We start from the raw sequence: 26,155 nt of genomic DNA on the forward strand, positions 1-26,155 counted from the left end.
CACTAGCTACCAAATATAAACACACGTGCCCTCACAAAACCCTAAATTTAGTTAATATGAAAATTACTATACTAATAAAGAAGTACATATATATTTATATATACATATGCACATTTATGTACACGGAAGGACCATGTAGTGTTTATCATTTCATACAAATCATTTCTGGAAAATTTCTTTCTGGTCAAGTAGTGTGTGGAAAGGAAATTGGAAGTTCTTCAGCTTGGGTAATTTCTGTGTGTTAGCTACAAAATGGAACTTCAAAGAAAATCGATGATTTGGTAAGTGTGTGAATTATCTCAACTCTCAAATCAACATCTGAGAGATAGGTGTATGTGTGTACACACAAACACACACACACGCACACACACATGATGTTATTCTATTGAGAAATGGAGGCTTTTGGTAACTGCTTTTTTTCCTTCTCACACAGAATGGATTTGTAATGTGTCGACGGATGGTCTGTGACTGTGAGAATCCCACAGTTGATCTTTTTTGTTGCCCTGAATGTGACCCAAGGCTTAGCAGTCAGTGCCTCCATCAAAATGGGGAAACCTTGTACAATAGTGGTGACACCTGGGTCCAGAACTGCCAACAGTGCCGCTGCTTGGTAAGTTTAGTGACATGAAATACAGGAGAAGTTTAGGCCCAGAATCTAAATAGGAAAGTGACCTTGCCCTCCCACGTCTGCCTGTGTTCAAACCTGGCCATAGTGTTGGCAGTTTCAAAAAGTGAGCCTGGTTAGGATGACAAAGATGATGGTTATGCAGTCAGGAGCCGAGGAGGTATTTCCTGGGGTGGATGTGGTGCGCCATGTTGTGTATGTCTTTTGGCAGGATCTCCAGAGCTCAAAAGAAGACAAGACTCTCCTAGCTTCCCCAATCCCATTCAGCTTAGGTTTAGGTAGAGACAATTATGAAAGAACAATGGCATTCATGAAAAGAATCATCTTTTTTCCAAGTAGAACTTTTGTTAATCCATTTCTATCAATCATGTTTAGGCTTAAAAATACACACGTTTTTTCCTTCTAAAGATTATTACTGTCAGGGCCGGCCCGGTGGCGCAGTGGTTAAGTTTGCACGTTCCCCTTCTTGGTGGCCGGGGGTTCACCAGTTCAGATCCCGGGTGCAGACACAGCACCGCTTGGCACACCGTGCTGTGGTAGGTGTCCCACATAGAAAGTAGAGGAAGATGGGCACGGATGTTAGCTCAGGGCCAGTCTTGCTCAGCAAAAAGAGGAGGACTGGCGGTAGTTAGCTCAGGGCTAATCTTCCTCAAAAAAAACAAGATTATTACTGTCAATGCTGTTCTGATGGGCACCTTGTTTTACATAGAATATGGATATGCAATAAATACTTAGAATGTTAGAATTGAACGTCTCTATATATTTATGAAACTCTTACTGGAAACGGTAGGTAGAAAAGAAAATAAAGACTTGATAAAGAAAACATCAGTCTTTTTTTCACTTGACCAAATTTCTTGATTCTTTCTAGTGGTATAAATGAAATGGAAAATTGGTCTGTGTGTCTTTCTAGAAGAAAGTTTCACAGATGCTACTTTTGAAGTTATAGCTAGTTTCGTTTCTATTTGTGAGGACATTTTTAAGGCAATGCTTTTTTGTTGGTCCTTTTTATACTTTCAACCCAAAAATCAATTGAAAGAGCAAGGTCAGTTCCTGTGCCTGAAGGCTGCTTTCATTTCCAAGACCATGAGATTCAGAATTATGAAGAAAATAGGAAACAGGTGGGAGCTAAACTTTAAAAAGATCCAATTCTCACGATTTTCCCACGTGGAATAAAAAAGACTGAAATCAGTTCCTAGTTGTTTTGGGTTTTTTTCCCAAAGTCCCTACACTGAGGAACATATAAATGAACAGAGAAAAATTGTCAAATTCCCTTTATATTTCAGTTTATTTTCTTGTAAGTGGACAAAACTTTCTTTATGCAGAAGGGAATAGATAAGACGATAGGGAAAAAGATCAAAAGAATGAAAACAGCATCTCAGGCAAAAAAGTTAGATAAAAACCTCTTCCATAGAAAATAATTCTCCTTTGTCATGAGAAAGATAAGGGCATGCAAATTTGATTTTTTAAAGAGAAACAGCTTGTGCTTTTGTTTACTGTTCCTGTGTCACCTGTGCACGCACCTGCACCCATGCACTAAGCAAGTAAGTAATTTTCTTAATCAAACCCCCCTACCCCCCATTAAACTCCACATATGTACATTCAACACAATCTTGCCAAACCCCAAAAACAAGACTAAAAATGCACAACACTTTATGAAGCTTAACTCTCGCACATTAACCGTATTAACTCAACACACCTAACAAGCCCAACAGAACTTCCCCACCCCCCGCCATTAATACCAACATGCTACTTTAATCAATAAAATTTCCATAGACAGGCATCCCCCTAGATCTGATTTTCTAAATTTGTCAACCCTCCTTCCCCCGTTAATGTAGCTTAATAACATAAAGCAAGGCACTGAAAATGCCTAGATGAGTATATCTGCTCCATAAACACATAGGCTTGGTCCTAGCCTTTTTATTAGTTATTAATAAAATTACACATGCAAGTATCTGCACCCCAGTGAGAATGCCCTCTAAATCGTGCCTCCTGCAGTATAGACCCCATCACTCTGATACAGTTTTTGTAGATTCTCTGCAAGATTCATCGCTTTGAAGGTCTGAATATAAATCTCCATCCAATAAATTGAGTATTCAGAAAACACTGTGCTCCCACCCACCCTGCCATCCTCCACGCCCTCCCTGCCTCTCCCTCTGCCCTTGCACATCTGCTTTCCTTACAGCAAGGGGAAGTTGACTGTTGGCCCCTGCCATGTCCAGAGGTGGAGTGTGAATTCAGTGTCCTCCCAGAGAACGAGTGCTGCCCACGCTGTGTCACTGACCCTTGCCAGGCCGACACCATCCGCAATGACATCACCAAAACTTGCCTGGACGAGATGAATGTGGTTCGCTTCACTGGGTCCTCTTGGATCAAACACGGCACTGAGTGTACTCTCTGCCAGTGCAAGGTAAAGCCCATTAAATTCTAGTGGGGAGCACTTGGTCGGAGCTCACAGGTATTAATGTGCTGAATCTGGCCAATGGGAAGCATTTTCTTTTCCTATTTATAACTCAAACAGAGGTGGGAGGAGTGCCACTCAGCTTTACAAGTGCCAAAACTGACTGTCATGTGCATCCTCTGATGCATATTCAGGGAGAAGGAAGTGCGTGGTCAGAAACCAGAATGATCTGTTATTTATATTACCACAACAGAAAGGACCTACTGAAATTGCCCAAAAGTGTCTAATTGGGCACACTTTTAGAAAGAACTACAACACCAAATTTCATGTTTTTTCTTTCATGATAGAAGACAATATTATTTTATTGATTTTTATCTAGCTCTTTTATGAGGTCCGTAAGATATATTGATGAATTAACTGTATTACGTTTTCCAAAGTGAAAATCAGTATGGTGAAAATCGGCATATTTCTTGGTTCGTTACAGTCAGTTACATTGAGTTGAAAAATTTCAGATCTGTTATTTACCATATTTTATTCCTACAGTTGGAGAAAAATATTTATAATGATTTTTCTTCTTGTAGGAAAATAGAGCATTGTGCCTTTACTTCAATGAGAACAAAAATAATATAGTCAGAGTATATAGCGTCATAGATAGTGACAAAGTCGAACCCGTCCTACTTTGATTGTTGTTCCTACAAATATTTGATTTAGTGATCATTATACTTCATAGCCATAATTTGGGAATCAACACTAAAAATAGGTAAATAACCTGGAAGGTTTAACAACAGCAACAGGAAAACAAAAATGTCATATTTTTCCCAGCATAATATGGCCAGGTATCCATAACTGCTCTGGTTAAGTGACCATTTCCATTTTAAAAAATTTTTCCAATAGAGCAATTTAATTCAGATTCACTTAGTACAAATTCTTAGTAGAGTACCTTGAGGTAACAGGAAAAAGAAATATAAAATGCTTTAAGCTTTGAGATACTGTTATTATCTATTTCAAGCCACAATGTCTAGCTCTTTGAATCAATGCAATTTGTCAATCAAGCAGAGCTTTTTGAGTGAACATGTAATGCTGTTTTCCAAAAGCGCATTAGCAAATTTGAAAGTTACTACTAGTGCTAATGTATATGCAGTGTTCCTGTAATATATGTTTAATGTGAGTACACTTAGCAGTGCGTATCTAGACACTTCAGCATTAATGACCAGCAGGGAAATACTCTCTGACATTTAATTACCAGATAGAATTGAATCCCCGTACCCTGCTAAATCTGTTAGATTATTGCACTGTGCAGTGACAACAAAAATATATACCAGGTGATAGAATGAAAAAAAACACCAAATATGCCTCAGATATTTCCAATAAGAAAAATGCATTCAGTAATAGATAGAAAACATTAGCGTATTTTCTGGGGTAAAGAGCTTGAATGAGCTTGTCATTCACTGCCTCATAAATAACTACTAAGATGTTTTGACTCGTGGTAGGAATGTATTCCAAAAGTGTATTTTGGCATTAAATTCATTTCTTGTCAGATAAGTGCTGATTCTCAGAAGTTGCTGTTTGATATTGTTTACTTTTCCCTTCTTATTAAATGCGAGTTATAAGAATATGCTCAATTTTACCAAATTTATCTCAAATACTCATTTTTATCATGTTTATTTTGTGTTATTTTAAAAATAAAATTTATGCAAAACAAGCTCCAGATATTGCATTGGAGGTGAGCACTTTTCAGAATTGGGTGCTTTCCGAGCACCGTTTTTGCTTATTCTCTCCCTATCCTACCCACTCTGAATTATTCGTTTGGGTCAATAAATACTAATTGTGTGGGGTGTGGTACTAGTACCAGGGGTATAATGATAAGCAAAAACAGGCACAATCATTCCTGGAAATTGCTGCCTAGCAGCTTATTGTCTAGAGCTATGCTATCCAATAGGGTAGTCAGTAGCCACATGTGGCTATTTAAATTAATTAACATTAAATAAAATTTAAAAATTCAGTTCCTCATTCACACTAGCCATACTTCAACTGTTCAATAACCAGATGTGGCTAGTGGCTGTCATATCAGACAGCACATATAGAGAACATTTCTATCATCACAGAATGTTCCATTGGACAGCACTGGTCTAAAGGTAAAGATGTGGCATCTGGAATCAGGCTACCCGGATTCAAAGCCTGGTCAGCCACACTAGCGATGTGACCTCAAGGGATGTTCATTAATCTCTCTGTGGCTCAGCTTGCTCACTTGAAAAGTGGCAATAATAATAATAGTCCCTACGTAGGAATAATTTTAGTACCTACTTCAGAGGTGCTATAAGAATTAAGTGAGAAGATCCATACAGAAAGTTTCCTACACATTTCATGCACATTCAGAGTAAGCACTCAATAAATGTTGGCTATTATTATTGTTGGTAGTAGAGTAAATAGACATTAAGTCATAAAACAGAGAAAGACAACATTACAAACTGTGGTGGGTGCTCTGAAGGAAAGGTGCACTGTACAACACGTGAGTCAGTTACTTCTGAGGAAATGACGTTGGAGATGAGATCTGAGGAATTAGGACTTAGCCAGTGAAACAGGGTAAGATTTTCCCTTCCCTTTTTCAACATGTCTTCAAATTCAGTTTGCTTAGGTTAAAAAAAAAGTTTCCTCCACTCAGAAGTTAAACTGTTGAGTCAAAAATGAATTACGAAGGTTGTCTTTCCTGGATCTAATAGAGATGATGCATCCTTATGATTGGTCAGCATGCTTTCAGGCAATTATGCTTTGAGCTCCAAACAATAAAGAGTTATCCAGTTGAGAAATAAGGAGGGAGGGGGCATGAGAGGATCATTTCCTTTAGCAGATAATCACTGAGCAGGACAGTTTGGAAACTGGAAAGGACAGTGCCACTTTTAACTCCTAGGGAGACTCTGGATGTAATTCTGAAATAACTTAGTACAGAAAAAATTAGAATTTTATAAGAATGAAGCTCCTAACTTCCTAGAAGTTGCCATCATCTATCAGAAATAGCAAACTTAAAGTTTGAAAGCAGACCTCTGTACTAACATTAGGATAGATAACTAGATCTATGTATGGAAACAAATACCCCATAAATGGGCAACATTAGAATGAAGACATTAATACATGATGGGGAGAGCTTTCCAAATCAATAAAGGAAGAAAGGATTATTCTATGAATATTGGAATGACTAGACAGCAATTTGAGGGAAGTAATTTTCTCTACTGTTATATAGCAAAACAAATTCCACACAGAAGAAGTGTTAGATATTAAAAAGAAATCAAAACAAAAAAATGTAATCAAATATTTATCAAAATTCTGGAAGGGAGATACCTTTTCTAACTTGAAAGTGATAAAATATATCTCAAAGAAAATTACAAAATTGATAAAGTAAAAAGTCACAACTAGAGACTGGAAAAGTATTTTCAGCAGATAGGATTTCTTTATTAAATTAAAAATATATAGGGCCGGCCCCATGGCTGAGTGGTTAAGGTCTCGCGCTCTGCTTCAGCAGCCCAGGGTTTTGCCAGTTCAATCCTGGGTGCGGACATGGCACCGCTCATCAAGCCACGCTGAGGCGGCATCCCACATGCCACAGCTAGAAGGACCCACAACTGAAAATAACAACTATGTACTGGGGGGCTTTGGGAGGAAAAGGAAAAATAAAATCTTTAAAAAAATATATAAAAATTAATAAGAAAAACATATTCTCATAAATCAGCAAAGGATGAATAAACAATTCATTAAAAAATACAGCTGTTAAAAAAGAAAGTTATTCAACCTTTAAATAATTGAAACAAATATAAACTAACGTAATGAATCATTTTTTCACATACTACAGTGAAAAAAATATTTCACAGTAATTTCCATTGCTGATAGAGCTGTACTGGAATTGTAGTTCTTATACAGTGTTAGTAACATTGAAAAATACATGTGAGTAGCCTCACATACACCTTCTTGCCCACTCCCCTTCCCCACACAAGTACCTTTTGTTCTATTAATCCCAGGTCTGAGAATCCAACCTAAAGAAATAATCTAAAATATGCCACAAGCTATATGCATGATACTATTCGTCTCACCATTATTTGTCATGCAGAATCAAGGAAGAAGCCAGCATGTCCAACAATAGAAAAATGGTTAGGGGCTGGCCTGGTGGTGTAGCGGTTGAGTGCACACGTTCCACTTTGGCGGCCCAGGGTTCGCTGGTTCGGATCCCGGGTGCAAACATGACACCACTTGGCGGGCCACCATGCTGTGGTAGGTGTCCCACGTATAAAGTGGAGGAGGATGGACACGGATGTTAGCTCAGGGCCAGTCCTCCTCAGCAAAAACAGGAAGATTGGCAGCATTTAGCTCAGGGCTAATCTTCCTCAAAAAAAAAAAAGAAAAATGGTTAAATTATAGTAACTCTATATGATGCAATATATCATATTTTATTATAATTATATTATGTAGCCATTGAAGTACTAAAAATACTTATTATAAAAATTAAGATAAAATATGATGTATGATTACATACGCAATTTGATTGCAAGAAGGTTGAAAATAAAGGAATAGGAAAGTAAATTCTTTGAAGGCATACTAAAATATTGATAGTGGGATTTTTAAATATGTGTTAATTATTTATATATAGATCATTTATATATGTATAATTTTAATTTATCTATACGTATAATACATATACATATTACACATACATATATACATGCCTCTAATCTATATAATTTATAAGAATATTAATATATTAATAATATATAACATAGTAAATGATTAAGTAATAAGTAAATATATTAAGTATAAATAATATTAAAATATATTATACATTATATATTATATATTATATATAAATATATTACTGAAAATTAAAAGTTGACTATCTTCTAATCTTGATTCGTAGAGTTAGCATGAAAAGAGTGACAATGACTTCTTTAACAATAAATATAGCCAGAAATAGCAGGGTGTTAAGGAAATTTATTGTGTTACTATGTAAAAATAATTCGTTTTTATAATTAGTTATAACAGCTGATGGCTACTCTTCCTGGAAGTCCAACTAGCTTTCACTTGATCACCTTTTATTTTAGTTTTTATCGAGGTGATGTTTATTACAATGAAATGCATAGTTCTCATATGTATAATTTGATGAGTTTGATAAATCAAAATACAGAATATTTCCAACACTCTAGCAAGTGCCTTTTTGTCCCCTTCTCAGGCAATACCTACTTCCCATAAGGAAACCTAGATTTGATTTCATTATGATAGATTTATTTTGCCTACTTGAAAATTTCATAAAAAAGGAATTATTCAATATATAGTCTTTTATGTCTTCTGGTGAATTGATCATTTTATCATTATGTAATGTCCCTTCTTATCTCTACCAAAGCTTGCAGACTCAAAGTCAATTTTGTCTAGTATTCATTTAACCACACAGTACATATTTTGATCCATTCACTTCAAGCCTATCTGTGGTTTTATACTTAAAATGTATTTTTTATAGATAACATATAATTAGTTCTTACTTTTTTATCCAGGGTTACAATCTCTGTTTTTTAATTGAAGTGTTTAGTCTATTTACATTTAATGTACTTTTTCACATTGGTAGATTTCGGGCTACCATTTTACCATTTGTTTTCTTTTTGTCCCATCTATTTTTGATACTTCTATTCATCCATTCCTTCCTTCTTTTTGTTTATTAACATTTTTTATACTGTTCAATTTTAATTATTCTTTTGGAATTTTAACTATAACTCTTTATATCGTTATTTTAATTGGTCTAAGGATTACAATATATATCATTAAATTATTATAGTATAATAAGATTTAATATTATACTACTTCATAAAAATATAAGAACTTTGGAATAATATATTTCCATCCCCCTGGCCTTTGAGCTATAATCATCATATATTTTATAACTATGTACACTATAAACCCTAAAATTCCGTGTTATTATTTTTGCTTTAATCAGTCAAATATTTTTTAAGAAAACTAAGGGAAGAACAAATGTTATATTTTATTCTTATCCTCATGTTTACCAGTTCTGATGCTCTTCATTTCTTCTCACATATTCGAGTCTCCATCTGGTGTCATTTCCTTTCAGCTTGAATAACTTTCTTCTGTGTTTTCCATATTTCAGATCTACTGGTATTGGATTCTCTCAACTTACGTTTATCTGAAAATGCCTTTATTGTTCAGGAATATTTTTACTAAGTATGGAATTCAGGACTGACAGATTTGTTCCCAGCACTTTAAGAGTGATGCTCTATTGTTTTCAAGTCCTCATTGTTTCTGATGTGGATTCAACTATCATTTGCATTTTTGTTCCCCTGAGTGCAATATGTCTTTTTCCCCCTCTGTCTTCTTTCATGATTTTCTCTCTATCTTTGGTTTTAGAAGTTTGACTATGATGCACGTAGGTGTGATTTTTCTTTTTCGTTTTTCTTTTTTTTTTTTTTTTTGGTCTTTATCCTCTTTGGTGTTTGCTGGGCTTTTTGAATATCTAAGTTGATGCTTTTTTTTTTACCAAATTTGAGAAAAATTTGGCCATCCTTTCTTCAAATATTTTATCTGCTACATGTTCTTTCTCCTATTCTTCTGGGACTCCCAATTACACATATGTTATATGGTTTAATATTATCCTGAAGGTCACTGAGGCTCTGTTTTTATTTCTGTCTTTTTCTCTTTGTTCTGAAGATTGGATTTCTATTGTTTTGTCTTCAGATTTACTGACTGTTTCTTCTGCCATCTCTAATCTGCTGTTAAACCCATCTAGTGAATTTTTCCTTTCAAATATTGTACTTTTAATTGCCAGCATTTCCGTTTAATTCTATTTATAGTTTCATTTTTCTGTGGATATTTACCATCTATTTTTTCCATTCATTGTGACCATCTTTTTTTACATCTTTGAACATATTTATAATAGGTACTTTCCACTCTTCATCAGCTGATTACACTGTCTGGATTATCTTTGAGTCATTTCTATTCACTACTTTTTCTTTTGGTTAGTTGTTTTCCTGTTTTTCTTCATATGTCTAATAATTTTTATGGTTTAGTGGATATCATGGATGATGTATGGTGTAGACCCTGCATTCTATTAGCATCCTCTGAAGACTATTTACTTTTGTTCTAGCAGGTCGCACATTACTGGTGAATCACCTTGAACTTGGCTTTACACTGACTAGGTGGATCTGTTCCGGATTTACCCTCAGTTCTAGGGTGACTCTCTTAATCTTGAAACATTTTTTTTTAACCCTAATCATGGCCCTTTTGGGCTTTCAAAGGAAAGCCTGAATTTTTTTATCAATCCTTTCTAACTTGGCAGGACACAGATTTTAGACACCAATACCCACAGCACCAGAAATTTCTGTTTCAGATCTTTTAACCTTCAACCTGTGACTCTCGTGGCCTCTTCAGAGTCTCTTCTGCAATTCAAAGACCAGCCAAGAATCCGAAGGGAGTTTATCTGCTGATTTACTCCCTCCTTTCTCAAAATTTTCTCCTGAATTTCCAGCCACTCTGACAGCCCTAAAAGTTGTCCTCTGATATCTGGGGCCTATCAGATTGTGGCTTTCTGCTTGAGTTATAGTTATCCTAAGCTGCACAGACTAGTGAGTGCCATAAGGAGCAATGCAAAGTAAAACTGAATCTCACACAATACATTTTTGTTCTTTCAAAGGTTGAAACCCCACCATTGTCTGTCTGCTTTTGGTCACTATCCATTGCTTGCAAATACTTATTTTTGTATTTTGTCCAGACTTTATAGTTATCTGTAGGAGGCTTAGTCTTATATAAGCAACTATGCCATTTTAGACACTGGAACCCCAATGGGATATTTTATTAATCTTTCATGTGTGGACTCTGTTTCTCTAATTGAGGAGCTTCCAATGATATGGTTTGTAGGACATGTATCTTGTTATAGCTAAACGTATTGATATGGAATAAAGAAAAATATTCCTGGAAGATTTTGGAAAATATTCAGTCCATTCCAAAAACATTCAAGGGCATCATACTAGTGATTTTTCCCCCCATAGGGTTCTAATGCTAGTTTCACATGCTCAGTGGCAGAAGACTGCAGAAATTCCCTAACCCTCTTTCTGTTCAAAAGCCACGCAATTAGAGGAATTGATACTCTCAGGAACTAGTACACCTCTCACTTCATTGGGTCAATGGATTCGGAAAGATCGTGCAACCAGTTTATGATTAGAAAACCTCTGCCTGTGAGCATGATTATAAAGCTATAAAATGCCACGAGAGATCCAAGAGATGGTTGAGACTCTCTTGCTGTCAGAATAAGAACTCCACTTAATAACAATTTAGAGAGGAAGAGATTAGACTAAATTGATAATATTCTTCTTGGATATAGACTGGCTTTTCCCTCATTTGGTGTGCTTCAACAAAGGCTAAAGTATCAAAATCTTTTCTTCTTTAAGTTTTATCTTATAGGAACAAGCACTTCTGATTTTATCATATTAAAGTACATTTTCAATCACCTAAAGTCAGTTATCTGAAGGAAAATATCAATAGAGGATGAGTTTTAGAGCAGACTAACCTGAATTTTAATCCCAACTGTACCATTTATTAACTGTGATTTTGGACATATTTAAGCTTTCTGATCTTCAGTTTCTGAATCTAAAAAGTATGACTATTAATAGGGATCCTACTGGGAATGCTGTAAGGTTGAAATTAGATAATGCATTTAAAGTGCCTGGCATAATATAGTCTGACACAAAGTATGCGCTCAAGAAGTAGAGGATATTATCTTATGATTGCAGTAACAATATTAACATTATCATTCTTATTAGTTAGCTGGTTGAAGACAGTAGGAGTGCAAGGAATCAAAAGAATAAGATATAGAAAGTTTTTCTTTTTTGTAGTATACTATATTATTTTGGTATTTTGTTATAAAACGAATTATGCATATCTGGCCCTTCCTTGCCTATTTTTCCTACTTCATTTCTACACTGTTTTCTTCAGCAACTTAAAATTCTCACCCTGACTTCGTGTTAGTTTCTTAACTGCTCAGAACTCTTTTCACTTCAAAGTCTTCACTCATTCTGTTCCCTGTGCTTTGGCCTACCTTTCATACAGCTGTCTTGAGGTCTTGGTTTAAACATCACTTCTACAGCAAAGTCCACCCTGGACACCCAATCTAAGTAGCCAGTCTTTTATTCATCTCATGACACCATCTAGTTGTGTTTTTTTCCTAGCACTTTTCACAATTTTTGATTGTATGTTTGCTTGATATTTATTAGTTTTCTCCTCCAAAAAGCTGTAAGCCCTGCCCTAGAAGGGTAGTGACCATGTCTGCTTTATTCATCAATATATCCAGGGCTTAATATATGCAATACATATTTTATGAATGAATATATAGAAGAACAAATGTGGTCCAAGAGGATGACATGGGGCAAATAAAGTTAGGCTAGGTTTTGCCACAAATAACGGGGCATAATTGGCTCTGCACTAGTAGAGACATGGAAAGTGATTGGGCCATTGAGCTTTCTGGGGTGCATAAATAACAATAATAAATCATAATAAATAACCATACATTTATGTTTATGAGTACCAATCAATAAGTGTGAGTACTTACTAATGGCTTAAAAATTTATACTGTGCTTTTCTTTCCCCTTTTTTCTCTAGAATGGCCACATCTGTTGCTCAGTGGATCCACAGTGCCTTCAGGAACTGTGAAGTTAACCATCTCATGGGACATTTCTGTTTAAAGAATGTTCTTTCACTAAAAAGACCAAAAAAAAAAGTTACAACTTAAAGTGGATGATTTGTGGGCAGCTAAGTGCAGCTTTGTTAATAGCTGAGTGAACTTTCAATTATGAAATTTGTAGAGCTTGAGAGAATCACACAAGGAAAATTCTTGAGGCAAAACTAGACCGGAATTCTGCCTCTGCTGTGTCTGACGTCACCGTGTAGAAGAAGAGGTGTGGAGGACACGCCGGGACACCATGACCCCCGGCTATAAAGCTGGAGCCCATCGGAGCTTTGAAAGCCTCTAGCTTCACTGGTGCAGAAAATTTTCCTCTTGATCAGAATCTTCACGAATCACTTAGGTTCCTCACTGCAAAAGAATAAAATGTAAGGCAGTGAATGAATTATATTTTCAGAAGCAAAGCAAAGAAGCTATAACATGCTATGTACAGTATACACTCTGAAAAGAAATCTCAAACAAGTTATTGTAATGATAAAAATAATGCACAGGCATGGTTACTTAATATTTTCTAACAGGAAAAGTCATCCCTATTTCCTTGTTTTATTGCACTTAATATTATTTGGTTGAATTTGTTCAGTATAAGCTCGTTCTTGTGCAAAATTAAATAAATATTTCTCTTACCTTATAAACGTCTGAGTGTCCTGTTTAATGTGTTCCTTTTTCTCGCAGATGCTTCAACATACAAATTGCTCTCTAGTTCTGCTGATGAAAAACTCCCACCATGCTATTTCCAAATTGAAAGGCGATTTTCAATATACGATATCCCTAAGTGGGGAGTGTGATGGATACCTTTGTTCTGCCTCTCTAGACTCTCTCAGTCACCTGTTCCACACTGTTCTGTCTCCCGGGGACTGATCTATATAGACCATATTAATGGGTTCTCTTGTCCTCTGGATTCTGGCTTGGTTTGACAAGTGGGGACCACTTGCAGGATATCAGAAGGAGATAAAGTTTGGGTATTTATTCTGCTGGCTCCCTTCCTGCCAGGTCACTACCATTATTGGCTGTGTCCCCTTATTTTTTTTTTTTTATTTTTTTTATTTTTTTTTTGCTTTTTCTCCCCAAAGCCCCCCGGTACATAGTTGTGTATTCTTCGTTGTGGGTTCCTCTAGTTGTGGCATGTGGGACGCTGCCTCAGCGTGGTCTGACGAGCAGTGCCATGTCCGCGCCCAGGATTCGAACCGACGAAACACTGGGCCGCCTGCAGCGGAGCGCGCGAACGTAACCACTCGGCCACGGGGCCAGCCCCAGGCTGTGTCCCCTTAGTAAAGGCTACATCTCCTGACAGGTGGCCCTCTCCGTTCAGCTACCCTCTCTAGGTTCCGATAACTTCCTCTTCTATTTGCTTCTTCTGGCTTAGGGATGGGAACAACTCTGGCTGTTTTGTCCTCTGGAGATCCCTGCTCTGTTTCTTGTTGGTTTCCCTATTTCCTGTCACATCTTTATAAATGGTCCCTTTGTTAAACTCTCTTTAATGAGCCAACTTGTGTGTTCCATCTGTTTCCTGCCAGGATTCTGACTGACATACATAAGGAGGGAGTATGTGAGGGTTGGGAATGTCTTCAAGAGTTGGTCTTTCACATTTTGATATAAAAACTTAAAGAATCCCAATGTTAGGAGGGAGTATGACATTACATATTAAATTTTTCGATGCACGAAAATCTCAGGAGGAAAAAAGTAAATAGGCTAGTAGCCAATAAAGATAGTTTATCCAAAATTGCCCTATTCATGTTTTGCATTATGGTGAAAAGAAATACAAGTATTATCAAATTATATTTTAGTTGCATAGAGACTTTTTTCCTTTAAAGAAAAAATGGAAATGGACAGGATATGACCACCAAAAGCAACAGAAATGGGAAAGTGGCTTTTCACTATCCCTTTATCATTACTATGGAAACAACCTAACAGAAGCTGAGCTGAAGGATAATTTATAAATGTCTTAACACTTTGACATGTGTAATATATATTGAATGTGTGAATTCTAATATCTCTGTATATTTCCTGGATTTATTATAAATGATTTTTTCTGTGACCTTTTTACATTTCATTTAAAATTTCAGCAGAATATCAGGTTTATTTTTATCAGCTATTGTTTACTAGGGTAAACAGCAATTTAGTCTCTAAAAGGGTATTAATTTGATTTTTTATGTGATTTTTTTCATTATATAGATTTTGTATTTCATATTAAATATTCCTGAAAAACATGTATTTTATTTGCTTTTATGAGGAGAGTACAAAGTAGTGCATGCATGTGTACATACACACCCTCACAATCTACATCCATATACTCATTTATATTCATTATTTAGATATTTTGTGCCTTTTGGAAGACAAAGCAAGGCTGAAATTGCATATTCCCCATCCATTATAAGTCTCTCCAGGGCTCTGAGCATTTTGGTGGTTTGCAGACCCCTGGTTTCTGTAGATTGCTGGATGAAAGCAAACTCAACACTGAAAAGACAAGAGGGAAAAATAAGATTATGTTCTTCCAAGGACCATTAAAGCAATAAATGTGTTCAGATTGAATTTTTCCCTTCAAGGTTTATCTCATAAATAATAGATCCCCAGGAGAACTACTGTTTGCCCCAGCAAGCAGTAATCAATTTCTTCTTAAGAACCTTGTTTTTTGAAGAAGAGTTGGTGAATGCCCTGTTTCTTGCTCTGGAGGTAATGGGCAAAATGCTGTGGTTGAATCATGTCAACCTTATGAGAAAGTGAGAACTAAGAAGCATGAATTTAATTTGGGGGTACTCAGCTCCTTTAAGGACAGCACTTGCTGAAAATAGTCTTTATTACATTTCCTTTATTTTCCGTCTTTGGAAAAAAAACAAGAACATTTAAATATGATTCTTTGGTAATTAATGTATGGTAATCCATATCATTTATCTATCTCCCTTTTCAAAAGACTACCATGTTGCTTTTTCCCTTTGCCTTATTTGCCAGTAAAGGTTTGTTCAATTGTACTGCAATATCATGGAATCCTTTCATCCTCTTTATAGCTTGGTTGTCTATGGCCAAAGTTGAGACACCCTATAATTGCCTTTAAAAAATGAACAGTATATCAAAACTCTAAAACAGCAATCAATACTCTGAGTATTGGAGTAGCAGAAGTTATTCAGTTGAACAAAGCTGAGGTTACACGTACTGAATAGAAAATAAGCTTCAGTTCACTAAGCATTACCTCATCTATCAATGCTCCCCGTTGCTGACTAGTTTGAAGTTCCTCTGAAGGTCAGCAGATCCCACAGACACCCACACCAGCCCAGTCCTGTGGATCCAGTGCTTAAGCATTGATGAGACCAACTCTTTTTTACAACAAGACTTTTTGTTTTTATTTTTTCAAATGTAGAGTGTTAGTGGTACAGTAGTAAATTAATCTCCGAGAGATTCATGCTGAAAGGATCCTGAAGGCAATACGTGAATGTTTATGCTGTGTGCATACTCTATTCACTGTGGTGCTAGGACGCTCCCCCTCTGCGGCCGCCTCCTTGCAGTGAAGTTGGCTCATTGTGTTCTTACTGACCTTTCATTATTGATGCCCCACTTTCGGCCCTAGAATTCAGTATCTTCCATAAAGGAATCGTCACCTCTTTGCAGAGTAATTGCCCTTACTTAATAGACCTGCAGGCAGAAAGGCAGGAGCTCCTTGAGCTATAGTGGCTCTGGATCTACAGTGAAATAAATTGGCAAAGAATAGAGCCATTGGAGAAGCTCTCAATAGGATAATCTGAGTGGCAGTTTCTTATATACTTTGTGTTTGCCAGGAGGCTGGGACAGTTCCCCCAAACCTTTTGTCTTGTACTCGGATTAAATCATTATTCCTGTTTGTAGAGATTGTTTGCATGGAAGATTCTGAAATTCTTCCCTATTTTGAATGACAAATGGCACAATATATTGTTGTCATCGCCAGAATATTGCATTTAAAACATGCTCTCCCATTTATCACATTAGGTGCTTTTAAAAAACACTCTAGAATAAGAGTGTGACTATGTAAAAGTAGAAATGACATTGAGTTTATTCTTGAGTAATTTTCTTTCTCTTTCACAAAAGCACAGCTATAAATAGGAGAAAAAGAAAACATATAATTTTCTAAAAAATATGTAAGGAATCCAGGAATAAGTCTATCAAAAGGGATGCATGGCCTTACGGAGAAAATATAAAACTACACTGAGCTAATACTTTTTGAGGCCCTACCATATACCAGGCACTGTTGTAGGTACTGTGTGAAGAGCCTACACGATAAGCCAACTTCATGGCAGCAGACTCAGTGCATTGCAGAGTGGGAGCAGCCAGGTAGCAATGAACAAAGTATGCGCAGAGCGAAAGCATTCACCTATTGCCTTATCATGGAGTTCATGTCCTAATGGGGGGAAAGAAAATTAACAAGTAAATAGATGCTGTATCAGGTGAGCATAAGTGTTATGAAGAAAAGCTAAGCTGGGTTGGGGTAGTGATATGGGCAGGCGTGACAGTTTAGATAAGGCGAGCAGGAAGTCGTCTGAGATAAAGTGACATTGGAGCAAATACTTGAATGAAGTGAGGGAGTGAGCCCTCTGCATACCTGGAGGGAGAGAATTACAAGCGAAGGGTACAGTGTGTGAACAGGTGTGAGAGGGAAGCATGCTTACATGTGGTTTGAGTGGAGGGAGCAATCTAAGACTTACAGAGGATGTGGTTAGAGGAATAGTTGGTGACCAAACCTTGTAGGTCCTCCTAGGCCCTGGTTTGTATGTTTATTCTTAGTGAGATGGGAGTCATTAGAGAGGTTTGAGTATAGCTGTGACAAAATCTGATTGACAGTTAAAAGGAGAGTTCCTGTGTAAATAGACAAGGGAGTGGAGGAGGGGCTGGAGGGGAATGAGGATGGAAGCAGGAAGTACATTCATACTGCAGAATTTTGGACAAAATGATAATGATTTGGACTAGGATGGTAACGGTGAGGGTAAGAAGTGAGAGCCAAAGGGGTTTAACATTAAAGAAGATCTAATTAAGTGAAAAAATACGTAGGAAGACTAAATATCATAAAAATGTCAGTTCTTCCCAGTAGTTCTAATAAGAAAAAAAATAAACAGCTCTTTTAAGGTGATCCTAAACTATGATAGAAAAGCAAATGGCCAAAAATACTTTGAAGAGTTATATTTGGAGGGAAGGGAGATTTACTTTACTGTATACCAAGATGGTAGAAAGCTATCGGAATGAAGAGTCATTGCTGTAGGAATAGACAGATAGATGACAGATTGATATCTATAACAGCGTCAAGACGTCAGAAACCATCCTGTGCACATGTAGATACTTGATATGTGACAGAGGTTACACTGAAGAAATTGGCCTGGGGAAATTGATTACAGAAAAACAAAAGCATAAAGTTATATCTTTATTTCATACAAATCAATTCCAGATAGCTTAAAGACTTTAATATAAAAATAAATTTGTGGGGGCTGGCCCCGTGGCCGAGTGGTTAAGTTCGCGCGCTCCGCTGCAGGCGGCCCAGTGTTTCGTCGGTTCGAATCCTGGGCGCGGACATGGCACTGCTCGTCAGACCACGCTGAGGCAGCGTCCCACATGCCACAACTAGAGGAACCCACAACGAAGAATACACAACTATGTACCGGGGGGCTTTGGGGAGAAAAAGGAAAAAATAAAATCTTTAAAAAAAAAAAAATAAAAAAAAATAAAAAAATAAAAAAAAAAATAAATAAATTTGTGAATAAATTTTAGGATGATGCTTTTTGACCTCGGGATATTTTAAAATAGACTCAAAAGGCATATATCATAAAATCATAGTTAAATTCTACTCTATGAAATAAATGAAAAGACAGGCCACAGACTGGAAAAGATATTGGTATTATATATAATCACAAACAATTGGTAACCAGAATATATATATTTTAAAACTCCTGAGAAGAAGAAAAGTACAAAATGTCCAATAGAAAAATGGATAGACTAGATACGTAGGTATTTCACAAGAAAGAAAATCCAGAAATGACTACTAAACATATGAAAATTTGCTTGGGCTCCTTAGTAATCAAATAAGTTTATATTAAAATCACAATGACAAAATTGAAGGAAGAAAGTGACAAAATGAAAAAGTAAGGTAACACCAATTGTTGAGGAAGATATGAAACAATAGGAATTCGTGCACGTGAGTAGTGTGATTGTACATTGCACAGACCTGCAAACCATTTTCGAGGGCAGTTTGGCGATATCTAAAGTTGAGGATGTGCATCCTCATGACCCAACATCCACTCCTAAGAACGTGATCCAGAGCTGCACCGGCCCATACAGTAGCCGCTCATCATTTGTGGCTATTTACATTTAAATTAATTTAAAATAAATTAAAATTCAGGTCCTCAGCTGCATGAGTACATTTCAAGGGTTCAATAGCCACTCTGTGATGAGTGGCTAGTGGCTACTATATTAGACAGTGCAATGATGTTTCTATTATTGTAGAAAGTTCTACTGGACAGCATTGATCTACAGAAACTCTCATACGCATGTACACGAAGACGTAAAACGTGTTCATAGTAGCATTATTTGTAATAGCAAAATTCTGGAAAACACTCAAATGTCACTCAATAAGATCATTGACAAACAAAATGTGGTATGTTTATATTTTGGAATACTCTAGAGCATGCAAAGCAATCAGAACTGGCAACATGGATGAATTTCAGAAACAATATTCAGAAAAAATCAAAATGCAGAAAATGCATGCAAAACACAGTATTTATATAAAGTTTAGAAATATGCAAAACTATGTATTGTGTGGGAATATATTTATTCAAGTATAAATATTTAAAAATATCTGGGAGTGATAAACATCAAATTAGGATAGAGGTTGACTCTGAGAGGTGGAAGAAGGATGCCAGGTAGGCAGGGTGCATAACTGTTGGTAATGTTTGTTTATCACTTTATTCTGTATATTTCAGATATCTCAAAATAATGCTGTCTATTGCTGCTGTGAATTTATAAAATGATATTCATTTGTAAAATGAATTGGCAAATTGATTGTGTCTTTATTTATATTTCTATTCCCAAAACTAAGCCAGTTGGTTTTTCACATATATGTATAGAAGTCACAAGATTTGTTCAAGCAAGGCTTTAAACAATTATACAAGGTAATGCCTAAAAGCTTTCAATTCCTAATTATTTATTTAAATAGGTACAATACTATTACTTTAAAGACAAAGAGTAAAAGAGAAAAAACCCACCATGATCTCACCAGCTTTGCTACTGTGTTTGTCTTTCTTTGCTCTTTGCTCATATGCTTATCTATTTTACATTGCTGCAGTCACAGTATCATTTTTATTTCTACCTTTTGCATAGCATTTTATTGTAAACAGCATTTATATTATTAGATGATCTTAACATTCTAATGACTGGTAAATATTTCATTGATTTGTTAGAAATATATTTTATTCCCTTCTAACTTTTTCACTGTTACAGATGCTGCTGCAATTCATACTGTGTCAGTTATTTCTTTTGACTCTATTATCAAGAGTAGATTTAATGAAGCAAGTTATGAATGGTTCTAACAGTGTGGTTTAGCTTGTTTTATTGTTTGTCCAAAGGCTGTACCAATGAACAATGCCGCTGGCAACGTATGGAATTATTTTGAAAACAACCTTGCCATCATTGAGTATTACCAGTTTAATTCTAGTCCTCTGTTGTGTTTCTTTTATAGGTGTAAAATGGTACATCATTGTTTTAATGTTAATTTATTTAAATAACTGTGATGTTATTTAAGGTGTTGTCATTTTCTACTTACGTCCTTTGTCCGTGTATCTCTTATGCTTTGATGTTTTTCTCATAAGTCAAAATGGGATATTCACAGGTAATTGTTAGAAATACTTTGACATATTTTTGCCAGTGTTTTCCTCAATATAAAGTTACCTTTTATAGTTTATTTCTTTTCATTTTTATTATAAAGAATTTTAATATGTATCATTGATGGCTACTTTTATAACCTCATATTTCTTCAAAATTCAGATTATTATATCTCTAAGTAGCTCTTTGTGCACATTCCAAAAATGAGAAACTCACCACCTCCGGGAACCATTCATCCCACTTTTGGAATCCTCTATCTGAGTTCTTCTGAACATCAACTGAAATTTGTTTTTCTTAAATTTCAACTTAAATTATGTTGTGTTCATCCTAGCTCTACTAATTGGGCCATACTGACAAACTCCTCTCCAAATATCCTTCTAGAACTCTCTTCTTCCATTATTAAATTTCTCCTATTCCTTCAGTCTGTTCTCGTAAAAGATCTCAGTTGTTCTCTTCTAGATGTTCTCCATTTGTTCACGTGCCTGGATGTGTCATGCCCAGAACCAAACATCGTCTTCCAGGGGAACCTTCTTCAGCCAAGATACACTTGATTTAGAAACTAAGACTACAAGTCGAGACTCCTTTACTGGACTTCTCTATCTTACAGACAAGAAAACAATTTTTTTTTCCCAATTCACTGAGTGATCTCTTCTGATATATTTGAAATTCATAAAAACTTTAAAATGCTACATAAGAGAACATTTATATTCAAATTATACTCTCCCAAGTGTGTTTATGAAATCATCTTTCTAAGAGCATATTCAATACTGTGTAAAATCTCATTCTATTCGGTGGTATATTATTACTATTCCATAAAGAATCCAGTAGCATGTATTTTCTACTTCAAATTGAATTTTTCTAGTAATTTGGGCTTTTCGTCTATAGTAAATACATTTCTCGGTGCAGGTCTTTGTGCATCATTTCATCATCTTTAAATGATATTCCAAAGGAAGATAACTTTGCCTTGCTATGAATAAAATAGCTCAATTTTATTTTAGTAATTTGAATCATTTTAACTGAGAAGCAAAGCCAATAGAAACAGAATTGTATCACTTTGGTTAACTTCTCACTCTGCATAGAGCAGAACACAAGTAAAACACGTCATTAAGTGATAAACAATAAAGGCACAGTTATGGCATTGACATATTTGGCTCGTGTTTTCTGAATGTTAGTTTTTATTATTCTCTATGTGACATACGTTAACCATTCCAGAGTTTTGTTTTATCTGGTTTTACTTTAAGTACTGAAAACTGCTTCTACTTTGACTTTTACCAAACATGAACGGTTTTATTTATGTATTACTTTATGTATATTTTTGAAGTTACTATTTTTTACAGTTACTCCCCATCCAGTTGCATGACTGTCTGATAACCATAACTTTGTCATCATTCTGAGATGGAAGGAGGTTACTTAAGCAGGTCTGCTCCGAGCTGTAGAGAATCTCTTTGAATACTGCTTGTTCTGATGCAAGGACAAAAATCATAGGGATGGGATTGAGCATGAAAGCAATGAAGATTGTGGAAGCCTCTTAGCTGGCTCCTTTTTTATGACTATTATTATTATTCCTTTTATATGCTTTATTTCCATAACATAAAATAGCTTTCGCTTATTCTTCTTCTTGACAAACTACATTTGTCTGCAAAAATTTAGATCAGATGTTAAATCCTTATGCTCGCTCTAATTTCCAGTGAGAGCTATTCTCCTGGTCCCCCGATTACCTTTGATTCATGTTCGTTTGTTCAACCTGAGTAGACCTAAAAGTAGGATTCAAGTCTTTCTCATCTTTGAACTTCTACACAGCACGGTGGCCAGGAAAGAGTAGAATCTCCATTAATATTTTATTCTCCTCTACATTTTTTCAGCTTTATTGAGGTTTAATTGACAAATAAAATCGTAGTATATTTAAAGAACCCTACCTGATTTCTAATCACCAAAACTGTAAGAGAGGAATAGATTTAGATTTCATGAGATGCCTAGAAATAGCATCAGAATTCCTCTCTATATGGAGCAAACGAAGGACATACATCAGTATAACAAACCCTAAGACAATTTTGCCTACTTAAGGCCACTCCTACCCACTGCCCTCTGAAGTGACCTATTCTCTATCTAGCTGGGTCAATATTGAATCCCAAGCCTTTACCCCAACTCAAGGAAATGGCAGCATTTTGCCATTTGGCAAGCACCTCTTTTTTAGTCTATGTCCTCAAAGATATCTGCATCTTGTGGCTATTGGAGGGGCATCAAGACTAGTTATCCAAAATTCCCCTAAATATTCTAAAAGATCAGAAAGTTGTTAAAAACTCAAGAATGTGTTGGACCTGAGTTCACATCCTTGGTCTGTCAACTACTAATTTAATCTCGTTGAGGCTCACTTTCTAAAAAATGAGTATATACACACCAACATGTAGTGTGTTCTTATTGACAATAATGTCTAATATATAAGGTTGTCAAGGAGGTCACATTTTTTAGTTAATTAATTAATTAATTAATTATTTTATTTAGTCACTGAGAATGGGAAAATCAGGTTTTAACAGTGAGGTTTTGCTGGGAAAATAAATAAAACCAAAGAAGGTTGACCATGGAACCAGATACACAGCTAATCGTGATATAAATAATTTTGTGAGTTCCAAAAGAAATTGAAAAGTTATTGATAAGCTTTAAACCAGCTCCCACGGTTACAAGGAAAGTCAAGATCAATAGGAGGAAAGAGTGACAACTCTCACTAAAGTGGGAGCTCTCCCAATGTCCTGTCAGCTCACATGCCACACTAGGGTGCTCTTTGGAGGGAGGATATAACATGTACCAGCTTTCTGTTCTCTGTCACCTTCTGGATACTACAACAGAGGCCAATGTATGCCTACCTGCTGATTGGACTTCCTTGATCAATCCTAGCCACAGGAGAATCTGAGGAGATATTTTAAGAGTTTTAGCCCAGTTCTCTGGGTCTTGTTCCTCTTCTGGATCTAATTTTTACTTTTCCTAACTTTACTTCTTCCTAAGTTGTCAAATGCCTATCTTATCCCTGAATTCCTGTGTCATTCCTTGTAGTGTCTTCTCAGAATCTTTAGTTTGGAACCTGAATTGCTCTTTCAGTCTCCTCCCAAGGTCTAGAGTCTGCCTGATTGCATAGAAAGCTACCCAGTGAATAGACATGAATGAGAAATTAAATTTAATTGTGCTAAGTTACCGAAATTTTAATGTTGTTTGCTACAGCACTTAGTGTAACTAATACCTAAATTTTTCCATGGCACTTGGAGACTATGGTTTATCGGTAGGAAGAAGGTCAGGAGACTAAAAATCAGGAAAGTGTTAAGCTATGGGAAAGATATTTGCAAAAATTTGTTGCCAGCAATAATTTGGTAGGCAGACCATGTGCTAATTGAATTGTAGCTCTAAGGGAAGAGGTTAGAAATCAATGATAGTCGTGTATCATAACTAGTGTTGTCCGCATTTGGCAGAGTATTACGAGAAAGAAATGAGCTCAGGAGAGAGTTGGCCACTTTGCGGGCAGAAATGAGTCTAAAAATGTGGGCCATCAAAGAGGTGGAAATGTTCATGGCCTCCAGACCCCAAACAGAAAGTGATGTGATTGAGAAAGGCTTTGAGTAACAAAAAAACTTCTGTTGATCAAAATGACTAAGTCTTGCAGCAAAGATCACATTAATAGCCATCTTCAGCCATCATTAAATTAAGAAAAAATAAGTGGGTGAATTAGGCAATAAAATCAAGCTGATTTGAGACCAAGTCTGGAAAGCATCTTTGGCTGTGGTTACAGGCACATGGTACTGATTGCAAGCAAATCAATCTGAAGCTTTGTTCATGAGGAAATTGCATCGCATATAAAAGCATGAGGGTGGTCTCAGGGAGTTTGTAGTTAAATAGCATTAAAATAATCTTTAGTCAGACAGTGGGCTGTCCAAGCTGTACAGCCCCAAGGAAGCCATAACCCACTTCAGATGTGCCAAAGAAGATAAGGGATAAGGAAGAACTTTCCAAAGGATAGAGTCAGGGGGCCATAGAGAATAATGTGCTAGAGAATTCCTTACAGAAAACAGACTCAGGGAAGACTTGAGGATCTTCTCCTGCTCTCTTCACAATATTTGTCCAGCTGAATCACCTCTGACCAATATCTGCTGTGTCTCCCTTTTTTACCTTTCCAAATGGAACTATTTGTTATGGTGGATGTCACGGACAGATACTAAATTCATAGGTCACAGGACTATGGGGAACTATATTAGTATGTTGTAGAGGACACACATTGCCCCCGAGACCCTGGACTTTGAGCTGAACTTTGGAAGTGAGTCTAATTTGCATATGGAAAAAAGGGAAAAAATGAAAATTTGGTTACTGTGAAGAGCAAGCTATGGTAGAAATGCCAACATTCACCAACATTCATGTTCTTTTCTCGGACACACGGAAGAACTACATTTCCCAGCCTGCTTTGCAGTTAAGTACGGTCAGGTGACCCAGTCCTAGCTAACAGAATGTAGGCGGAAGTGAAGGAGGCTAATTCCAGGTACAGTCCACAAAACCTCCTGCAGTGAAGAACCCTGCAACCCTAGAAGAAAGATAGAAAACTACAGTCCACAGGCCAAATTTGGCTCACTGCCTGTTTGTGTACAGCCCATAAACTAAAATGGCTTTACATTTTTAAAAATTATTTTAAAACATAAGAACAATATTTCACTACATTCAAAATTATATAAAATTTAAATCGCAATGTCATAAATACAGTTTTATTGGAACATACGCACGTTCACAATTATTTGTATGTCGTCTATGTCTGCTTTCACGTTACAGTGGCGGAGTTGAACGATTACAGCAGGGCCCGTCTTCGGCGCTCTCATTGCTGCACTCTCCTGACTCCGTGCACTGTGTGTTGCAGTGATGCAGTTCCAATTTGACAGCGTTTTGAGTGCCATGCATATCTTTGTGCTGTGACATTCTATTTAATTTTATTTTTTTTTACTATCAGTGCGTATTCATCAAGTCAAAATAAGAAAGGAAGAGAAAAGTGGACTTCTAATGGGGCACTTTCAAGGTACAGTGGAGTGTGATTTATTTTGCTATCAAATTAAGTAGCAAAGTGTTATGCTTTTTACACGACGTTTTAGCTGAGGTCGGCAAAATAATACCCCCCCCCCCCCCCATCCCCAAAGATGTTCACATCTGACTCCCTGGAACGTGTGACTGTATTACTTTACCTGTCAAAAGGGACTTTGCATGCACAACCAAGTTAAGGATCTTGAGATGAAGACATATTTTTTAATTTAATCTAGTTACAGGACTTTATTTACAAATATCTAGATTAATAACATTTTGTTACATCAAAAGAAGAGTGCAATAGTCTAAATAAATCTTGTCACAAAAACAATGAGACCCATTGTAACTAACTTTGGGATTCAGAGTATTGCACCTCAAAAAGCCACAGTCTTTAGTTGGTGACTGCTACCTTATATCCCAATGAGTGGTTTGTTTTGTTTTTGTAAGTACATACACACATCTGCAGCTCGTGGTCCCTGGGCCAGTCGTCTGCGGCGCAACAATGTACGCGAAGTGGATCACTGTCGTCTTTAACAGAATATAC

The 26,155-nt window shown here is 36.3% G+C and overlaps 1 protein-coding gene across 1 annotated transcript in view; it reads left to right on the forward strand.

Annotated features, from left to right (window-relative positions):
• Positions 1-12,905, forward strand: part of NELL2 (neural EGFL like 2) — a 303,898-nt gene extending 290,993 nt beyond the window's left edge. Inside the window, exons 19-21 of the mRNA XM_046642268.1 lie at positions 434-610; positions 2,808-3,032; positions 12,660-12,905. Coding sequence (XP_046498224.1) covers positions 434-610; positions 2,808-3,032; positions 12,660-12,710 — 453 coding nt within the window. The 3' untranslated portion in view covers positions 12,711-12,905. The remainder of the gene's footprint in view (positions 1-433; positions 611-2,807; positions 3,033-12,659) is intronic.
• The last annotated feature ends 13,250 nt before the right edge of the window (positions 12,906-26,155 follow it).

Source organism: Equus quagga, chromosome 1, assembly GCF_021613505.1.
Source record: "Equus quagga isolate Etosha38 chromosome 1, UCLA_HA_Equagga_1.0, whole genome shotgun sequence".
In the NCBI taxonomy this organism is placed as follows: domain Eukaryota; kingdom Metazoa; phylum Chordata; class Mammalia; order Perissodactyla; family Equidae; genus Equus; species Equus quagga.